This window comes from Chiloscyllium punctatum, chromosome 7, assembly GCF_047496795.1.
Source record: "Chiloscyllium punctatum isolate Juve2018m chromosome 7, sChiPun1.3, whole genome shotgun sequence".
NCBI lineage: Eukaryota > Metazoa > Chordata > Chondrichthyes > Orectolobiformes > Hemiscylliidae > Chiloscyllium > Chiloscyllium punctatum.
The window spans coordinates 78,073,675-78,091,783 of NC_092745.1; the positions used below are offsets into that span (position 1 = coordinate 78,073,675).

Here is an 18,109-nt window from a genome sequence, read left to right on the forward strand (position 1 = left end):
CGAAATTAGGAATTATTTTCCACATAAAATATACGAGAAATCTAGAACTCCCTTTGCAAGAGGAGATTCTGAGATTGACTGACTTTTATGAGGCCAATGATCAAAGGATTTGAGGTAAAGATCAAACATAGAATATAGAATAGCAGAACAGTTTTGAGGGGCTGAATGGACTGCTTCTTTTCCTATCTTCCAAAAACAATAATGTCATGTTTTGTTAACTGTGGTGCTACTGTTCTACACAAGAATGAATATTAAGATGGTTTGATGATGCACACAGCAAAATCTTCTAAAATGCTAATGTGCAGCAAAGACAAGGGACTGTCAAAACCAACAGAACAAGTAATTGAATTCTATAGAGTATCAAAAGAATTTGAGGATCTAGACAACTCAGTGAGTGAATAAAGAGAATATAACGACTATAAAGGTGAACCACCCTCATCTTAATCAGCAGTCAGCTTCAAACCACACCACAACAGGGATCATTCATTAGTGATTTACATGTGACTCCAGAAAAATAGCAGTGTAGTTGGCTCTGAAAAATGTCATGGCAAAGATAAGCACACTTTGTTATAATCCAATTCTACAAAATGACTATTTCTGAAGTCTTAGAATCTTTATCTGAGGAGCCCACAGAGGTCAATTTGAAAACATTTGAATTGGCAGCTCTGTATGACCACAAGGCATAGGAGAAATAGGCCATTCAGCCCATTTCAATAAGATCATGGCTGGTCACCATTTAGAAATGTCAGTTGAAGTCAAAATAGTTGCAGGAACTTCATTTTAATTTTGCCTCTTTCAGGCAACGGCCTGCTGAAAAAATAAAAGTGGAACCAATTTAGTATTGGTTCAAATTCCCACGGAAAATGGAGACATATCCCGTACTAAGTTGGATATTATTATATCTGTTCTGTGTAAGCAATGGAGTTGAACTTACATCCCTGTGTGTTCTCTATGAGTGAGAATATGACCGGAGATTGTCCTTTACAAAAACCTTTTCATTTGAACAGGATTAACTCTCTAACACCAGTGCCATGATAATTGCTTCCGGATCTGGAATGCATAATGCTAATGATTTTATTAAGAGGATAGCAACGCAGTGCCAGTGCCACAATATAGCAATATTGTGAGTCATGCTGTTCTTTGTACAATAAATCAATGGAGATTAATGAATGCTTTAAATTAAGCAATTTCACATCTGAGTCACGTAGATAGGTGAAAAAACATTTTTCATTCCCTCCTTCTCAAATGAAGATTTCAAAGGTAAAATAACATTCAATTTATGCAATACTAAAGCAAAAGTAATTGATGCACTTATTGTACCTCTGATGGGAAGATAGAGAAGTAAAACCATTTCATGATACAACTATGTGATAATTATTCAACTGATTTGGAGTGCAATACATGAAAAAAATTTTACAGCAACAGAATGACATGCTTACTGCATTCATTATGAATGCCCTAATTCAATCACCCAATCACAGCAACATATTATAAGCAGGAATGAGTAACCTTTTGTATTGTTTCCAGTGTTTCTGGATTGATCTTTGTGATGTAGTTGGTTTCAGTGCAGGCATAATAATCTTCTCCAATGGGATACACATTTACTAGAGCATTGTCAGTGATTTCAATACCTTCGAAATAGGAAAAAAATCTGAGAAGAACAGAAATAAAATGTGTAAAAAAAGATTTATGCAAATATTACGATTAGAAAATTCTGGATTAAACACATTTATCTCAGAAATGTCCTGTTGCAAGGCAACCAGAATTCTCAGTAAGCACCTACTCATGAAGAACCATTGGGATTGAATTCAAGACAAAGCTTATTTTCTTGGAAATGTTTTGTAAAACAGTAAAATTCTATTGTCTCACCATTTAAGTTTGAGAATCTATAACATGTCTGGCTGGTTGTATGATCGTGCAAGGAATGATTGTTAATATGTAATAATGCCCAGGAGGTAGCATATGATGGACCAGGTGAAATCACAGTGTCAAGTACAGACATGAAGCTTTATTGTTAAGGTCCTCAGATTTACTTTCTTAAATATCTAGATATGAAGCAAGATAGGTGCTCACCAGAAAAAAAAAGGAAATACGAGACTTAACAAAGAATTGCAGATACTGGCGATCTGAAATAAAACACAAATACCTGGCAAAACTCAGCAAGTTTGACAGAATCTGTGGGAAGAAACCTGAGTTAATGTTTTGAGTCTAGTCACTCTTCACAAGGTTAGCTTATAAGAGTGACAAATGATGCTGAAAACAAAAAAAATGTCAATCTGTATTTGTATTAATGACCTAACAGAGTTTGTAAAGACCACAGGCAATACAAGCAGACCAAACTCCTGGTGGGCTGATGACTACATCGTCAAAACAACTGGGATTTGCAGTAAAAGTGCAAGAGAATCCTAATGTCCATGATAATTAACTCCATGGAAGGTCTGAAGTGACACCAAAACGCCCAGTAGTAAGTGGGAATGAACTGGAGAAAAGAACAAAAACTTCCTGGCCTTCTTCTAGCATAGAGAGCGTATTAATCCAGAGTAGTGTCAAGCTTAATGTGGAGGCTCAAGAATGTGATGGAACAAGGGCTGACTGGAAGAAAATGAACTGCAGACTACATGTGAGAAGTAGAGAGAGAGAGAAAAAATCAATTGCAGTCGACCTAGATGTGAGCATGTGAATTAGGAACAGATTTGACCTTTCAAGCCTGTTCTGCCTCAATACCATTTCTTTCCTAACTTTTAACTCCCCAGAGAGTCAAAAATCTATCCACCTTTGCATTAAAAATATTCAATAACCTAGTCTGCTAATGATCTCTCATGAAAAGAGTTTCACAGACTTGTGTGCTTCTGAGAAAAGAAGTGTCCTTATCTCTGTTAAATGGAATACCCCTTATCTTTATACTGGTCCAAATTTCTCCCATAAGAGGAAACATTCTTTCAGCACACATCTTGTCAAGTTTCCTCGGAGTCCTATATGTTATAATAAACTCTGGAGAACTGGAGAATAACTAACATTGTTCCTTTTTTATGAACGGCAACAGGAATAATTCTGGAATTTACATGGAGCGTTGTGTCAGTTGTAGGGAAATTATTGGAGAACATCCTGAGGGACTGTCGTGCCTCACTAACTTGATTAAGTGTTTTGAGGAAATGACAAAGATAATTGATTGGGGGGCGCAGTCAATGTTTTCTGTTTGGACTTTATCAAATCTGACATGGTTCCTTATGGTGAGCTGATATAAAGTTGAATTAACATGGGATTTGCAGTGAACTAGTAAGGTGGATACAGAACTGGTTTAGTCATAGAAGACAGCAATGGAAGGATGTTATTCTGATTGGATATCAGTAACCAGTAAGGTACTGCATGGATCAGTGCTGGGACCCCTGTTGTTTGTAATATATATGAGTGATTTGGAGGAGAATGTAGGTGACCTGATTAGTAAGATTGCACAAGAGTATTGCCAGAGGATACAGCAACCTATAAATAGACTGGAGACTTGGGCAGAGAAATGGCAGGTGGAATTTAATTCAGACAAATATGAGGTGATGCATTTTGGAAGATCAAATGCAGGAGCGACGTATACAATAAATGACATAACCTAACAGCATCAACATACAGTGGGATTTAGGCATACTGGTCAACAGCTCCCTGAAAATGGTAACACAAGTGAATAAATGTGGGCACAAAGGCGTATTATATACTTGCCCTCATTGGGTCAGGTATAAAAATTGGCAAGTCATTTTGCAGCTGTAGAGAACTATAGTTAGGCCACATTTGGAGTTTTGTGTACAGTTCTGGTTGCCATACTAAGAAGGATGTGGAGGCTTTGAAGAAGATACAGCAAGGGTTTACAATTGCCAGATTTGGAGGGCATTAGCTATGAGGAGAGATTGGAGAAACTTGGTTTGTTTTCACTTCAACATCAAAGGGTGAGGGGGTGCCCTGAAAAACGTTTACGAAATTATGAGAGGCATAGATAGAATGAATAGTCAGTCTTTTTCCCAGACTAGAAATGTCAATTGCTAGGGGAGACAGGTTTAAGGTAAAATGGAGAAAGTTTAATAGAGATGTGAGAGGCAAGATGTGAGGGGGTGGTAAGTGCCTGGAATGTGCTGCCAGAGGAGATGATGGAGGCTGATACAATAGCAATATTTTAGCGGCATCTTGCCAGATCTACAAATCGGCAGGGAATAGAGATATATGGACTGTGTAGAGGCAAAAGGTTTTCAGTTCAGAAAGATATCATGTGTTGGCACAGACTTGGTGGGCCAAACAGCCTGTTCCTTTACTGTACTGATCTTAATTCTTTGTTCCTTCTTCCCTGCTTCTGTCCTCAATGTCTGTATTTATGAAACCTAAAGTCCCATGTGCATTGTTACTTACTCTCTCAATGAGTGAGATTCATAGATACAATAATTCATTCACATGATTCACCAGGTCCTTATCCCTTCAGCTAAATTATGTCAGTTCACACTTCTTTGTATTAAATCCTACTCAACAGTTATTTGGCCATTCTGCTAGTCCATATCCTTTTGTAGAAGAAAGTGAGGACTGCAGATGCTGGAGATCAGAGTCAAAAGATGTGGTGCTGGAAAAGCCCAGCAGTTCAGGCAGCCTCTGAGGAGCAAAAGAGACGACGTTTTGGGCAAAGGCCCTTCGTCAGGAATGTGAGGCGACCCCAAACAGGGCTGAGAGATAAATAGTAGGAGGGTGGAGCTGGGGGAAAGGTAGCTTGGAAGGCGATAGGTAGATGAAGCCGGGGGCTAGATTGGAGGGAAGGGTGGAGTGGATTGGTGGGAAAGAAGATGGACAGTTTAAGAGGGCGATGCCGAGTTGGAGGGTTGGATCTGGGATAAGGCAGGGGTGAAATTGACATTGATGCTGTGTGGTTGGATGTTCCCAAGGCGGAAGAAGAGGTGTTCTTCCTCTAGGCGTCGGGTGGCTTGGATTTGGCAGTGGAGGAGGCCCAAGACTTATATGTCCTTGGTGGAGTGGGAGGAGGAGTTGAAGCGGTCGTGGGTGGGTGGGGGGGCGTTGTTGTGGGTTCAGGTTTTACACCTCTTGTGGCGGCGGCAAGGGAGGTGCCAGGAGTGGAGGGTGGGTTGTTGGGGGGCAAGCACCTAAAGAGGGAGTTACAGAGGGAATGGTCTCTGTGGAATGCTGAAAGGGAGGGAGGGAAATATATCTCTGGTGGTGGGAGCTGACTGTAGGTGGTAGAAATGGCAGAGGATGATGCGTTGTATGTGGAAATTGGTGGAGTGGAAGGTGAGGACTAGGGGAGTTCTATCATTGTTGCAGTTGAAGGGGTGTGGTTCAAGGGCGGAGGTTTGGGAAGTGGAACAGATGTGCTAGATGGCATGGTTGACCACGTGGGAGGGAAAATTGTGGTCCTTGAAGTCGGAGACCATTTCCGGCGACTGACCGAACGCAAATCCATTTCTGGTGACCAACTCAACAGTCATTTACTTCAATCCCACCAACTCCCACAGCTAACTGGACTATACCTCCTCCCACCCCCCTCCTGTAAAACCCTTATCCCTTACTCCTAAATCCTCTGCCTTCACCGCATCTGGTCCCAGGAGGAGCAATTCCACTCGAGAACATCCCAGATGGCCTCCTGCTTCAAGGACCGCAATTTCTCCTCCCATGTGGTCAACAATGCCCTCCAGTGCATCCCCTCCACTTCCTGCACCTCGACCCTTGAACCCCACCCCTCCAACTGCAACAAGGATAGAACGCCCTGGTCCTCACTTTTCACCCCACCAATATCCGGATACAAGGATCATCCTCTGCCATTTCCGCCACCTACAGTCAGATCCCACCACTAGAGACATATTTCCCTCCCTCCCCCCCTTTTAACATTCTGCAGAGACCATTCCCTCCGCTACTCTCTTATTAGGTCCTCGCTGCCTCCCCACCAACACACCTTCCACACCCGGCATCTTCTCTTGCCACCGCAAGAGGTGTAAACTGCGTCCACACCACCCCCCCCCCCCCCCCCCCCACTTCCATCCAAGGCCCCAAAGGATCCTTCCACATCCAGCAGAGATTTTCTTGCACATCCAAATACCTCATCTATTGTGACCGTTGCTCTCGATGTGGTCTCCTCTACATTGGGGAGTCAGGACGCTAACTTGTGGAACTCTTCAGAGAATGTCTCTGGGACACATGCACCAAACAACCCCACCACCCTGTGGCCAACAACCTCAACTCCCCCTCCCACTCCACCAAGAACATGCAAGTCCTGGGTCTCCTCCACTGTCAAATTCAAGCTACCCAACACCTGGAGGAAGGAGACCTCATCTTCCAACTTGGGACCCCCCAACCACACGGAATCAACGTTGATTTCACCAATTTCCAAATCTCCCTTCTCACCACCTTATCCCAGGTGCAACCCTCGAATTTGGCACTGCCCTCTTGAACTGTCTTACCATCTTCCTTCCCACCTATCTGCTCTACCCTCCTTTCCAACCTATCACAATCAATCCACACCTTCATCTACCTATCGCCTTCCAAGCTACTTTCCCCCACCCCCCTCCTATTTATCTATCAGGCCCCTTGAGCTCCCCCCACATTCCTGATGATGGGCTTATGCCCAAAACGTCGACACTCTGCTCCCCTGATGCTGCTTGACCCTATGTGCTTTTCTAGCGTCACACTTTTTGACTCTATATCCTCTTGTAGTCAACTGCTATTATCCTCATTGCTTGCGGCATCTCAAAGTTTGGTATTGTCAGAAAATGTTAAAATTTTACACTGTATTCCAAAATTGGAGTAATTTATAAAGCAATGCTCTTTGCATTGATGTTTGAGGAACACCACTGTTTCACATCCTCCAGTCTAAAAACCAACCATTTAGCACAACTTACTCTTTTCTGTTCTTGAAATAATATTTTATCTAAACTGCTATGATCCTCCTATTTCATGCACCTCAGTTTTGTTCTTATTTGTTCAACGTTTTATGGGCTATGTCAAGCTCTTTCTTAAATTTCACATAACAATATCTATTACATTTTCTTCTTCAACCTCTTCTGTTGCTTCTTCAAGTATTTCAATTTGTTTCATCTTAGCAGAATCTCTCTTTAATAAATCCACACATGTTTATCCCAAGAGGTTATGCAATTCAGCTTGTGATAAAACATGAGAAGAGTATGCAAATAGTGATTCAAGGATGCTGCCACAACAGATGTGAAATCCCTCAACATTAATCATGCAGAGTGGGGAAACTCTCACTGTAAATGGCAACACCAACTGTAGACAGGGATTCACACACACAGCAACACGTGGTTTCTGAAGTTCCAAAGCAGAAGTCAGTCCCCATATGGCAAGGACAACTTCCGATATGGCACTTGTGACAAACCTTTAAACATGAAAAGGAGGATTTAATAGTGGGAAATAAGAAAATAGCCAAGGCACTGAACAGGTACTTTGTGTTGGTCTTCACAGTGGAGGATATGAGAAACATGCCAGTAATTAAGTAAGGTAGGTGAGGACCTAGAAATGACTATTATCACAAAAGAGGTAATGTTGGGTAAGCTAATGGAGCTAAAGGTAGACAAGTCTCCTGGCCTTGATGGAATGCATCCTAGGATACAAACAGACGTGGCGGGAGAAATAGCAAATGCGCTTGTGGTAATTTCTCAAAATTCGCTGATCTCTGGGACAGTTCCAGCAGATTGGAAAACAGCATGTGTGACATCACAGTTTAAAAAAGGAGGTAGACAAAAGGTGGGGAATTATAGTTGGGTTAGCTTAACTTCTGTAGTGGGGAAAATTGCTTTAATCTGTCATCAAGGAAGAAATAGCAAGATATGTAGATAGAAATTGTCCCATTGGGCAGACGCAGCATGGATTCATGAAAGGCAAGTCATGTTTAATTCTATGAAGACAATATGAGCACAGTGAACAATGGTGACCCAGTAGATGTGTGTATCTGGATTTCCAAAAGGCATTTGACAAGGTGCCGTACAAAAGGCTGCTGCATAAAATAAAGGTGCACGGTGTTACGGGCAATATATTAGCATGGATTGAGAATTAGTTGACTAACAGGAAGCAAAGAGTAGGGATAAATGAATGCTTTTCTGGTTGGCAATCAGTGAGTAGTGGTGTGCCTCAGGGATCAGTGCTGGGACTGCAATTATTCACAATTTTCAAAGATGATTTGGAGTTGGGGACCACGTGCAGTCTGTCAAAGTTTGGGGATGATATTCAGATGAATGCAGAGGACTAAGTGAGTTTACAAAGTTCTGATAGATGGAGTACAATGTTGATAAATGTGAAGTCATCCATTTTGGTAGGAATAATAGTAAAAAGAACTATTATTTGAATGGAAAAATAATGCAGCATGTTGCACGGATCACACAAGATTGGTTTGCCGGTGCATAAGACAATTAAGAAGGCCAATGGAATTTTGTTCTTCATTGCTAGAGAGATCGAGTTTAAAAACAGTGAGGTTATGTTATAGCTGTATAGGGTGTGGGTGAAACCACACTTGCATGCAGATTTGTTTCCTTACTTGAGAAAGGATGGACTGGCATTAGAGGGGGTACAGAGGAGCTTTACTAGGTTGATTTATGAGGAGAGATTATATTAATTGGAATTTAGAAGCATGGGGGGTGGGGGGGGGGGGAATCTTATAGAAACATGTAAAATTATGAAGGGAGTAGATAAGATAGAAGTAGGTAGGATGCATCCACTGGTGGGTGAAACGAGAACAAAGGGGCATAGTCTCAACATTAAGAGGAGCAAATTTAGGATTGAATTGAGAAGGAAACTCTTCACCCAGATGGTTGTGAATCTGTGGAATTCCCTGCCCAATGAAGTAGTTGAGGCTTCCTCATTGAATGTTTTTAAAACTAAGATAGATTTTTTTAAAAAAAGTAAAGGGATTAATGGTTATAGTGAGAGGGTGGATAAGTGGAGCTGAGGCTACAAAAAGATCAGCCATGATCTTATTGAATGGCAGAGCAGGCTTGAGGGGCCAGGTGGCCTCCTCCTGCTCCTGGTTCTTATGTTCTAAATTGCCTTTCCACAGTTGGCTTGATCAGCCATTAAAATAAGTGCAGATGATCTTACTTGACATCAACAATGTTTGTAAGATACATTCTCATCATCTCTCTACAACAGAAGAATGTCAACTAACCACTGGCTCTCCTGAATTAACGCAAACCTTTCAGGTACCTGTTGATTTCTTTTCCTGACCTAACTGTAATGTTAAACTACTGGCTTGTAGTAGTTGGGAATTGTCCTTACACCCTTTCTTGAATAGAGATGTTATATTTGTCTACTTTAATCCTCTGACATCTCCCTAGATTGGAAGATTATGCCAATACTTCTGCTATTTCCATCTCATTTCCCAGGGTACAAGCCATTTGGATCAGATGACAATGCAATGTAATGATGTGCAGTCTTTCTAGTGTATTCTGCTGAGCAATTTTCACCCCATCTATTACTTCTGATATCTCCACGTCTAATGACACTTTGTCAGCTTGATTTTTTTTGTTTGTTCTTTTTTTCAAAATGGCTGTGCATTTTTCTCACATTTCAGATATTCACATTTTATAAAACAAAGACTTCGAATTAAATAGTCACAAAATTATTTCTATAACCTGGAGAAGATGTTCTTGCATGGATCAGGATAGCCAAAAGTACCAAATTCAGTGATTACAATTCGTTTCTCAGTCATGGCCCTCACATAAGCATCAGTTTGAACAAACCTACAAAGCAAACAAAATTCTCTGATGAAGTCTAAATAACTGCAATTTATCAAATCAAGTAATTGGTAATGATGTTGATTAACAAATGTTTAACATTAAATATAATCTTGTCCTCTACTATGCTACTGCAGATATATGCTCATTTGTTTTAAGTGGATTAACAACTGCATTAAAACACTGAACAGCTGAGTGTTTTGTGAAGACAACAAGTGCTTATACACAATCACTAACAATAAAAAGAACTGCATTTATATAGAACATTTCAAAGCACTTAATTTCACAGAGCCATAGGGAAAAAAGGAGTGGAGTATAATTCAATAAATATTTGAAAGTGTGACCAAAAACTTGGTTAAAGGTGGAATTTAAGGAGAGATAAAGCAGTTGGGGGGGAGGGCATTTCTAAGGAGTGGAAAATAATTGGCAAGTAGTTGCTCACATATTCCCAAGACTTTAGCGTGCAGAGCTGTATTCAATCCCAATCCCATTCTCTTTATATAGTTGTTTTTCAGTCCAGGCTTGCTGGATAACTAGTTAGGAGCAGGAGTATCAATTCTAATCTTTTGCCATCTCCATGCCCTGAGGTATGCCTACCAAATCTTTGGCTGAGGTCATCCAAATTATTAATTATTTAATTAATTAACAATTAAAATTTATTAAGGGTGAAGTTTATCATAATTTGCTTAATTATGGTAGGGCCCTGGGCAATTTTTATGAAGTTGATATTGTGCATGATGCTATTCAGAATGAAATAAAGTAACTTTGTTCCAAAAGAACAAGTCACTTAAACTTATTCAAAATTGGTTCCCATGTTTTTGTGATAATTGTTCGCTTCACACTCGTCTAGCAGAATTACTACTGTACTTTCTAAAAGAAATTTGTGGAACTGCTTAACATCACAAAACATGAAATATGTAAATTGTACAATACCGCCTGTAATAGGTGACTTCTCCATTCTTGAAATCAAATTTGTGAAGAAGAGCTTGTCCGTCAAATAGATGATAAAATGGCTCTGAGCCTATCTCAAATAACCCTGGACCACATCGTAGAAGGCTACCCTTTAACCAGGAAGGAATTGCACCTAGATAGTCAAAAGTACTGTTATGAATTAATCAGCATATAATGCTAGATGGTTTGTTCAACTAGCTGTGATACTATGAAGCATATACACAAACATTGCAGTTGAAGTGCTAACTTGGCTCAGTGGTAGTACTCCTATGAACAAGAAGGGCAAGGTTTTAAATCCTTTATTAACACATAATGTAAGAGGAACAGTGCAGAGGTATGCCCCAGAACTGGAATTTATTGTCTTTTGAAAATGAAGTAGCTATTTCTGTCTAAGTATCTGGATGTGGAAAATTACATGGAAACCTTCTGCCAGTTTCTTGGTCAACATATATTCCTTCACCAAAAACAGCATTTGTCGTACCTTTGCTACATTGCAGTAATATTTGTCTGTATAACACTAACAACTAATTGCCTGAGATGGTCTTTACAACAGTAAACATATATACAGCTAATGCAAATTAGAAACAAAATCTGGACTGGATTATTCATAAGGCTAAAGTAACCATCAAAACAAAAAAAAAATCAAAGAACCATAGAATACAAGCTGTGCAAAATCATGAAGCCTTGTGAAACAATATAAATTTCTCTATGTGGATAAAATGATTATAAACATATCTGAACAGCATTAGGAAATCAGTTTCTAAATAATGTTTTAGCTGCATTGCATATTCCTCCAGGTTACAAGGTGCTAAAACCAGCTCCTGCATTTTCTTGCGGGCTTTCTATCAGCAGTCTAGCACCTTCTGCATTGAAAAGGATTCCAGATGTCCAGTTTGTTTGCAATAACACAAAAGGCACATTGGGTAGGTCTGTGTTCAGTTTTCAGCTCGCAGTCATGATTTTTCAAATACAGTTTCAGTCCCCTCTTGCCTTTGACTTGCTTAACAATCTTGACTGGCTTTTTAGATTTATGGTCCTTTGTTGCATTCTTTCCAGAAACAGTTATCATAAGTTACTGACCTTTACCAACATCTAGGAAGCAAGTGCAGGAGGGGAATAAAAAACATAGAGAAGGAAGAATAAGGCAGCACTAGTTAGCTCATCAAACAGCAGTTCCTCTGAACTATCTACACAAACAGCCACGTAAACCTGATCACCACTCTCTTTACAAACACTGTTGGTAGATTTTCTCAGTAACTAGATATTAGATGGTGAAAGCTTGTTCAGCTTCTGTTAGAACACTCAATGGGTGACCTTAAGCTACTATGTACCTTAAGTAGGTTATAGCAGATGGGTCCAAGAACACTGGACATCTTACCTGGGGAAAGGAGAGCAGAGCAGCTGCCTGTCTCATTAAGCAGAGAATATGTTGCTGTACCTACATCATAGCACTTCCTCTGTCTTGTGCTAAAACGAACAACAGAAGTAAAGCAGAACCCTAGAATCTCAAAGGGAAGATGACAGTCACCTGAACTTGCATGGGAAAATATCGGAGCTGTCAGTGCAGGCAAATCACAGGAAGTGCAGTTGCTGGACTACTCAGTCAGTGTTAGACAGAATGGTTCTCAAGTTGTATGTGAAGCTTTGGCACAGATTGAAATTGAATGCTTCAAAAGTTTGAGCCATTGGGTACAAACTGACTGCAGGGTACCTAGTGCAGCAAACATTTCCTAGCCTATGTCCATAGCTTGGTAGCTTGGGCCCTAATAATTTGCATCTAAAGCTTCTATAGCACACCTCGTATTGGCAGTCATCATCAAATGACCTGGCATGCTTACTACCTGCCCTAACTCCTGCACATGTTCTCCTGGTGATTCTTTGCAGGAAGCCATATTCTCTAGTGTAACATCTAAAGTATACATTTTACCAGTATCTGAAATTGTGCTTGCAAGAATCAGGTTGCATGTTGCTGTATCTTCAGGAAGGCTGCCATCATTATCTTATAATGGCACAGGTATCTCTACATGTTCAACATCTGGAATGAAAGGGAGACACAAGGGTAGATATATTCATGAAAGAAATCGTTCATAAAAGCAATCAGAATTGGGCATGTGGAGTACATAGGGTAAAATAGTGTGCAGAGGCTGGTGTTGGACTGGGGTGGACAAAACCAGAAATCACATGACACCAGGTTATAGTCCAACAGATTTATTTGAAATCATTAGTTTTTGGAGCGTAGTCCCTTTGTCAGGTGAAGTGGTGGGTACTCTCCACGTACACAGCAGATACCTATATGACTCAGCCAATGTTATCTACCTCATATGCTGCAGGCAAGGATGCCCTGAGGCAAGTTACATTGGTGAGACCATGCAGACACTACAACAACAGATGAATGGACACCATGCTCCAAACAGGAATGTTCCCTCCCAGTCGGGGAACACTTCAGCGGTCAAGGACATTCAGCCTCCAATCTTTGGGCAAACGTCCTACAAGGTGGCCTTTGAAATACACAACAATGCAGAACTGCTGAGCAGAAACAGATAGCCAAGTTCCGTACTCATGGAAACTACCTCAACGGTGAACTTGGGTTCATGTTACAATACATGTGACCCCACCACATTTCTGTATCTTGAAAGTCTGTCTTACTGTCCTGTTCAGACACCACCAACTTCATTAATTATTATGCTCTCCTTACCTTAATTAATTTGTACAGTTGTGGATTACTTGTTACTTTAGTTAGACCCTTGGCATGCGACTCTTATACCTCGCATGTTATTGTAGTCATTTGGTTTATCTCCAGCGCCAGCTTATTTTTAATTTTGTGTTATTATCTCTCTGACTCGTCTAGTCAGATTACAGGTCATCCCTTCACTTGTTATTCAGCTGTTGTCACTTTACTCACACCACCTGACACTTTTGATCACCAGTAGAGACCTATTATTAGACACTCCACTCGCACCATTTGTATGATACTTTGATCTCTCCGTCCTTGATCTCTCTGCCTATAAATTCTGTGTCTGTATGCCTATTTCTCACTTCACCTGACAAAGGGGCTATGCTCCAAAAGCTTGTGATTTCAAATAAACCTGGTGGACTATAACCTGGTGTTGTGTGACTTCTGACAATGTAAAATGCAAATGAAGAGAGATATGGATAACGTGTGAAGAGAGATATGGATAACGTGTGAAGAGACTCAGCATTAACATCTTCTCAGGTATTATGACTTGCCATGATGATGATTGTTTAGTTCTCATCCATGACAGCCAATACTTTTTCTTGCATTAAGAGAAGCCACACAGATGGGTGCAGCCTCCTCTGATGGTAGGGTACTAACAAAGTTGCAGGGACTTCACCTACAGGAAAGAAGCATATATTAGTGAGGGTCTTTAGAGATGTGTTGATAATGTGCCTAACATGGTCGGTATTCAATATGTGAGATGTGAGGAAATGTGTATTTCAATGATGCAGTGATTGCAAAATCTTAAGATGGAGTATTGTGAGTAATGTAAGAAATATGAGCAAAAATAGACCACATAGCCCCTAAATTCGCTCTGCCAATCGATAAAATCTGATTAATCTGATTCTGGTGTTAACTTCACTAACATGGCTGCCTCCAAAATCTTTGGCACATTGTTGATCAACAATTTGCTTAACACAACATCAAATAGGGTCATAGAGATGTACAGCATGGAAACAGACCCTTCGGTCCAACCCATCCATGCTAACCAGATATCCCAACCCAATCTAGTCCCACCTGCCAGCAAATGACAGAGGGTATACTGCTCCTTTGACTTAGAAAATTCCAAAGATTAATCACCCAGTGTGGGGAAAACATTTTTCTCATCTCAGTCTTAAACGAGACCCCAAATTGTGGCCCCTGGTTCCACTCTCACTCACAGGGGGAAATTTTACTCTCGGCATTCACCCTGTAATATCCCCTTAGAATTCTATACATTTCAATAAGATTACATCTCATTCTTCTCAACTTTAGGGCATTGGCCAACCTGGTCAGCCTTTCTTCATAAGGCAATCCCTTCAACATAGATACTAACCTCGCAAACATTATCTGAACTGCCTCCAATATAAATGTCTCTCCTTCTTAAATAAGAGAATCAAAAATGTACATAGTAATCAAGGTGTAGTCTCATCAATGTCAAGTAAATTTGTAGCAAAGCTTTCCAATATTTATCCACTAGTGTCTTTGTAATAAGACTAATACTCATAGGATAGAAATAGATCATTTAGTCTTTGAGCTTGTTCAGTCATCCAATTAGAACATGCCTGATCTATAGCCTAGGCTTTGTATAAGTAGACTAGATAGGCTGGGACTTTTTTTCACTGGAGCTTAGGAGGTTGAGCGGTGACTTTATATAGGTTTATAAAATCATGAGGGGCATAGATAAGGTGAATAACAAGGGTCTTTGACCTAGGATAGGGGAGTTCAAAACCAGGGGGAAATATTTTTAAGATGAGAGGAGAAAGTTTTAAAAGGGCATGAGGGACAACCTCTTTCCACAGAGAGTGGTTCATGTGTGGGATGAACTGCCAGAGGAAGTGGTGGATGCGGGTACAGTTACAACATTTAAAAGGCATTTGGATAAGTACATGAATAGGAAAGACTAACTGAGATTAAGATGTACTTCTCCAGAAGGGGATACGATAATCAGATGAGGATGATTGGCAAAGTCCCAAAATGCCATTTTGAAGTTTGATTTGCTAAAGTTGTTAATTCCATTTTACCTGTTATGTAATTATTGGATTAACAACATATGACTTTGTGTAACAATGAATATTTGATTTGGATTTCTATTTTGGTTGGAATAAAGGGAAATTTTGTGTTACATCCACAACTGGTACACACTATACCTTTAAGTGACATGCTATGATATCATCATGTGACATAATGGCATTAAGATCTCAGCCTGCGTCTTAAAAGTGCATCTGGAGCTGAGGGAAACACGCAACAGTTTGTAACCAAAATGTTCAGTATTAACTCAGACAACAGTATCTGTCATTATTATTTCTTGTATTAAAATGCAGAAGCTGAAGCAAACATCTATCAAATCTCTCAGTACTATGCTACCCATATCAGGTTGTTCTAGGAGCTAATGTAAGTATTGCCACAACAGATATAAATACCCTGGGTAAAAACCCTACCACTGCATCTACTGCAGATTTTGAGAGCAATTTAGATGAGAAATATTTCTTTTTATTTACTCTATCAAAGTTTTCATGATTTTAAACACTTGTTGCAATTTTCTGCTTCAAAGGGAATAATTCCAACTCTTCAGTCTCTTAACTGAAATATTTCATCTCCAGTACCATTTTAATAAGTCTCTTCTCTATCATCTACAATGGCTTGGATTCCTGCCTAAATGTGGTCCCCAGAACAGGCACAGTACTTCAGCTGGACACTAGCCAATTTCAAGGATTATTACTAATTGTTTATTCTATCTTGTTATTTATAGAGCCATACACTTCACATGATTTTTCTATTGCTCCTGCCACCTTCTAAACTTTGACTACCCAGATACACTGGTCTCTTGAATCTTGTATTTCCTTTAAGATCATATCATTTGGCTTATATTGTCATTTTCCCCATCAAAATGAATCAATCCACACACCTGATTTAATCTGCCACATATCTGCTCATCTGCAAATTTGGTGCAATCCTCCTCACTGTTTTCTATGCTTCCAAGTAATTATGCCATATGCACCAACATGTGGTTCATAAATTTAGCAAAAAGTAGTGTCCTAACAAAACGCACTGGAGATACCTCCGTATACTTCCCTCAAGTCTCTAAAGAAACGTTTGTCACTACTGTTTCTTTTCTATTCCAAAATCAGTTTTGTATGCATGCAGCCATTGCTCTTTAACTGCATAGAGTTCAATTTTGACAGATATATTATGCATGACTTTATCAAACATGTTTTAAAAGGTGATGCATGCATTAATTCCATTTCCCTCATCAACTCTCTCCATTGTTTCATCTTGGACTCTAAAATATGATTTGCCTTTACTAATATCATATTAACTTCCTTCTATTATTCAATAATTTTCCAAGGGTCAATTAAGTTTTCCCAACTCTGCCTTCAGGCTGGCTCACATGTAGCTTCTGGGTTTAACCAGGATGAAAAACTTGAAGAAAATGTTTAGGAAATGAAATTGCTCTTCTGCTGAATGTAATCCACAATATTATGAGAAAGCAGGCAGTCATTTTTCTAAAAATCACTGATAAATTAATTTGTGCATTATTGCTGAGCATTAATTTATCAGTTCAAATTTGCTTTGATACAATTGCTAAAGCAAAAGTAACACAGCAGACATTTCTAGCTCTTAATTTGCAAATTTGACTCTTAAAACAAAGTTAAATAGAAATAACAAACCTCTAACACAGGCTGACAGCGGTTGAGCAGTTTCCTTGACTGTTTCAAACAACTTCCTATAGCCACCACTTGGATGTTCAATTCTGAAAGGTTTTTGTTTTACCAATGAACAAGTTATACTTTATAGCTTCTTTATAAGTTGTTTTAGAAAAATGCAAATTAATGTCAATTGCTACTGAAAAGTCAAACTTACTGATTTGCCATTGGAGTTGATGTCAATTCCACTTTCAGCAGCGCAAGTCTGTTTCTTTTGCTTTTCACAGGAATTATATAGAGCCATGCTTAGTCGCATTGCAAACTTAAGAGGTTTAAACAAATATTTTGGCCAATTACAGAGTCTGATGAAAACAATAGCTGCTTTCAACTTGCAAATCCAGAAGTTTTATTTTGCTGTTTACAAGTAGCTCTGTGAAGTTCCTTAAAAGACCTCTTCCTCTTTCACAATCAGATTAGGGCAACACAAAGTATATTTGATGGAGTAGTGATAGCCACTCCTACTGACAGAGAAAATATTGAAATGAAAAAAGAATTGTTATCTGGGGATGAAATTCAGAGTGGCTCTCAGTGTGACAGCAGGTACTACAAAAAGTCAGTGAAGCAGAACATACTTGAAAACAAATTTAAAAAGAACAAAAGAGAAAACACTCATGAGAAAAGGACACTTGGCTGGACCCCTATAAAAGACTGCATTCTATTTTCCAATATTAAGAGTCCTGAGCCTGGCACGCAATACCGATGTCAGCAAACTGGCAACAATGAGACTTCAGGCAAACAACAGCATGATGCAAAGTGACTAAATTGATTAACAAGGGCAGAGAGGTTTTTTTCCATTTATGAAAGAGGCAATAGATTATTTTTAAATGTGTCCTTTTCAGGTTTTGTACACCGGGACTCCTCAAATATGGCCTCAATTTACAGGAGTAAAACCAATTCTCAAAATAATTCTAGATTCAGATTAGAACTGATCCATCATGCCAAGATAAAGGAAGGTCTGCACATAGAGCAAATTGAAATTTCAGCTTTGGTTGATCCCTTTCTAACTTCCAAGATTATAGATG

General features: G+C 39.6%; 1 protein-coding gene across 2 annotated transcripts in view; it reads right to left on the reverse strand.

Annotated features, from left to right (window-relative positions):
- LOC140479841 (retinoid isomerohydrolase-like) overlaps positions 1-17,340 on the reverse strand; it is a 46,478-nt gene extending 29,138 nt beyond the window's left edge. The window contains exons 1-5 of one of the 2 annotated variants that reach the window (XM_072574136.1): positions 17,245-17,340; positions 17,052-17,134; positions 10,647-10,797; positions 9,612-9,719; positions 1,510-1,651 (exon numbers count right to left, since the gene is read on the reverse strand). In XM_072574136.1, coding sequence (XP_072430237.1) covers positions 1,510-1,651; positions 9,612-9,719; positions 10,647-10,797; positions 17,052-17,134; positions 17,245-17,255 — 495 coding nt within the window. In that variant the 5' untranslated portion in view covers positions 17,256-17,340. The remainder of the gene's footprint in view (positions 1-1,509; positions 1,652-9,611; positions 9,720-10,646; positions 10,798-17,051; positions 17,135-17,244) is intronic. The other variant, XM_072574137.1, reaches the window with a different exon arrangement.
- Between the last annotated feature and the right edge of the window lie 769 nt (positions 17,341-18,109).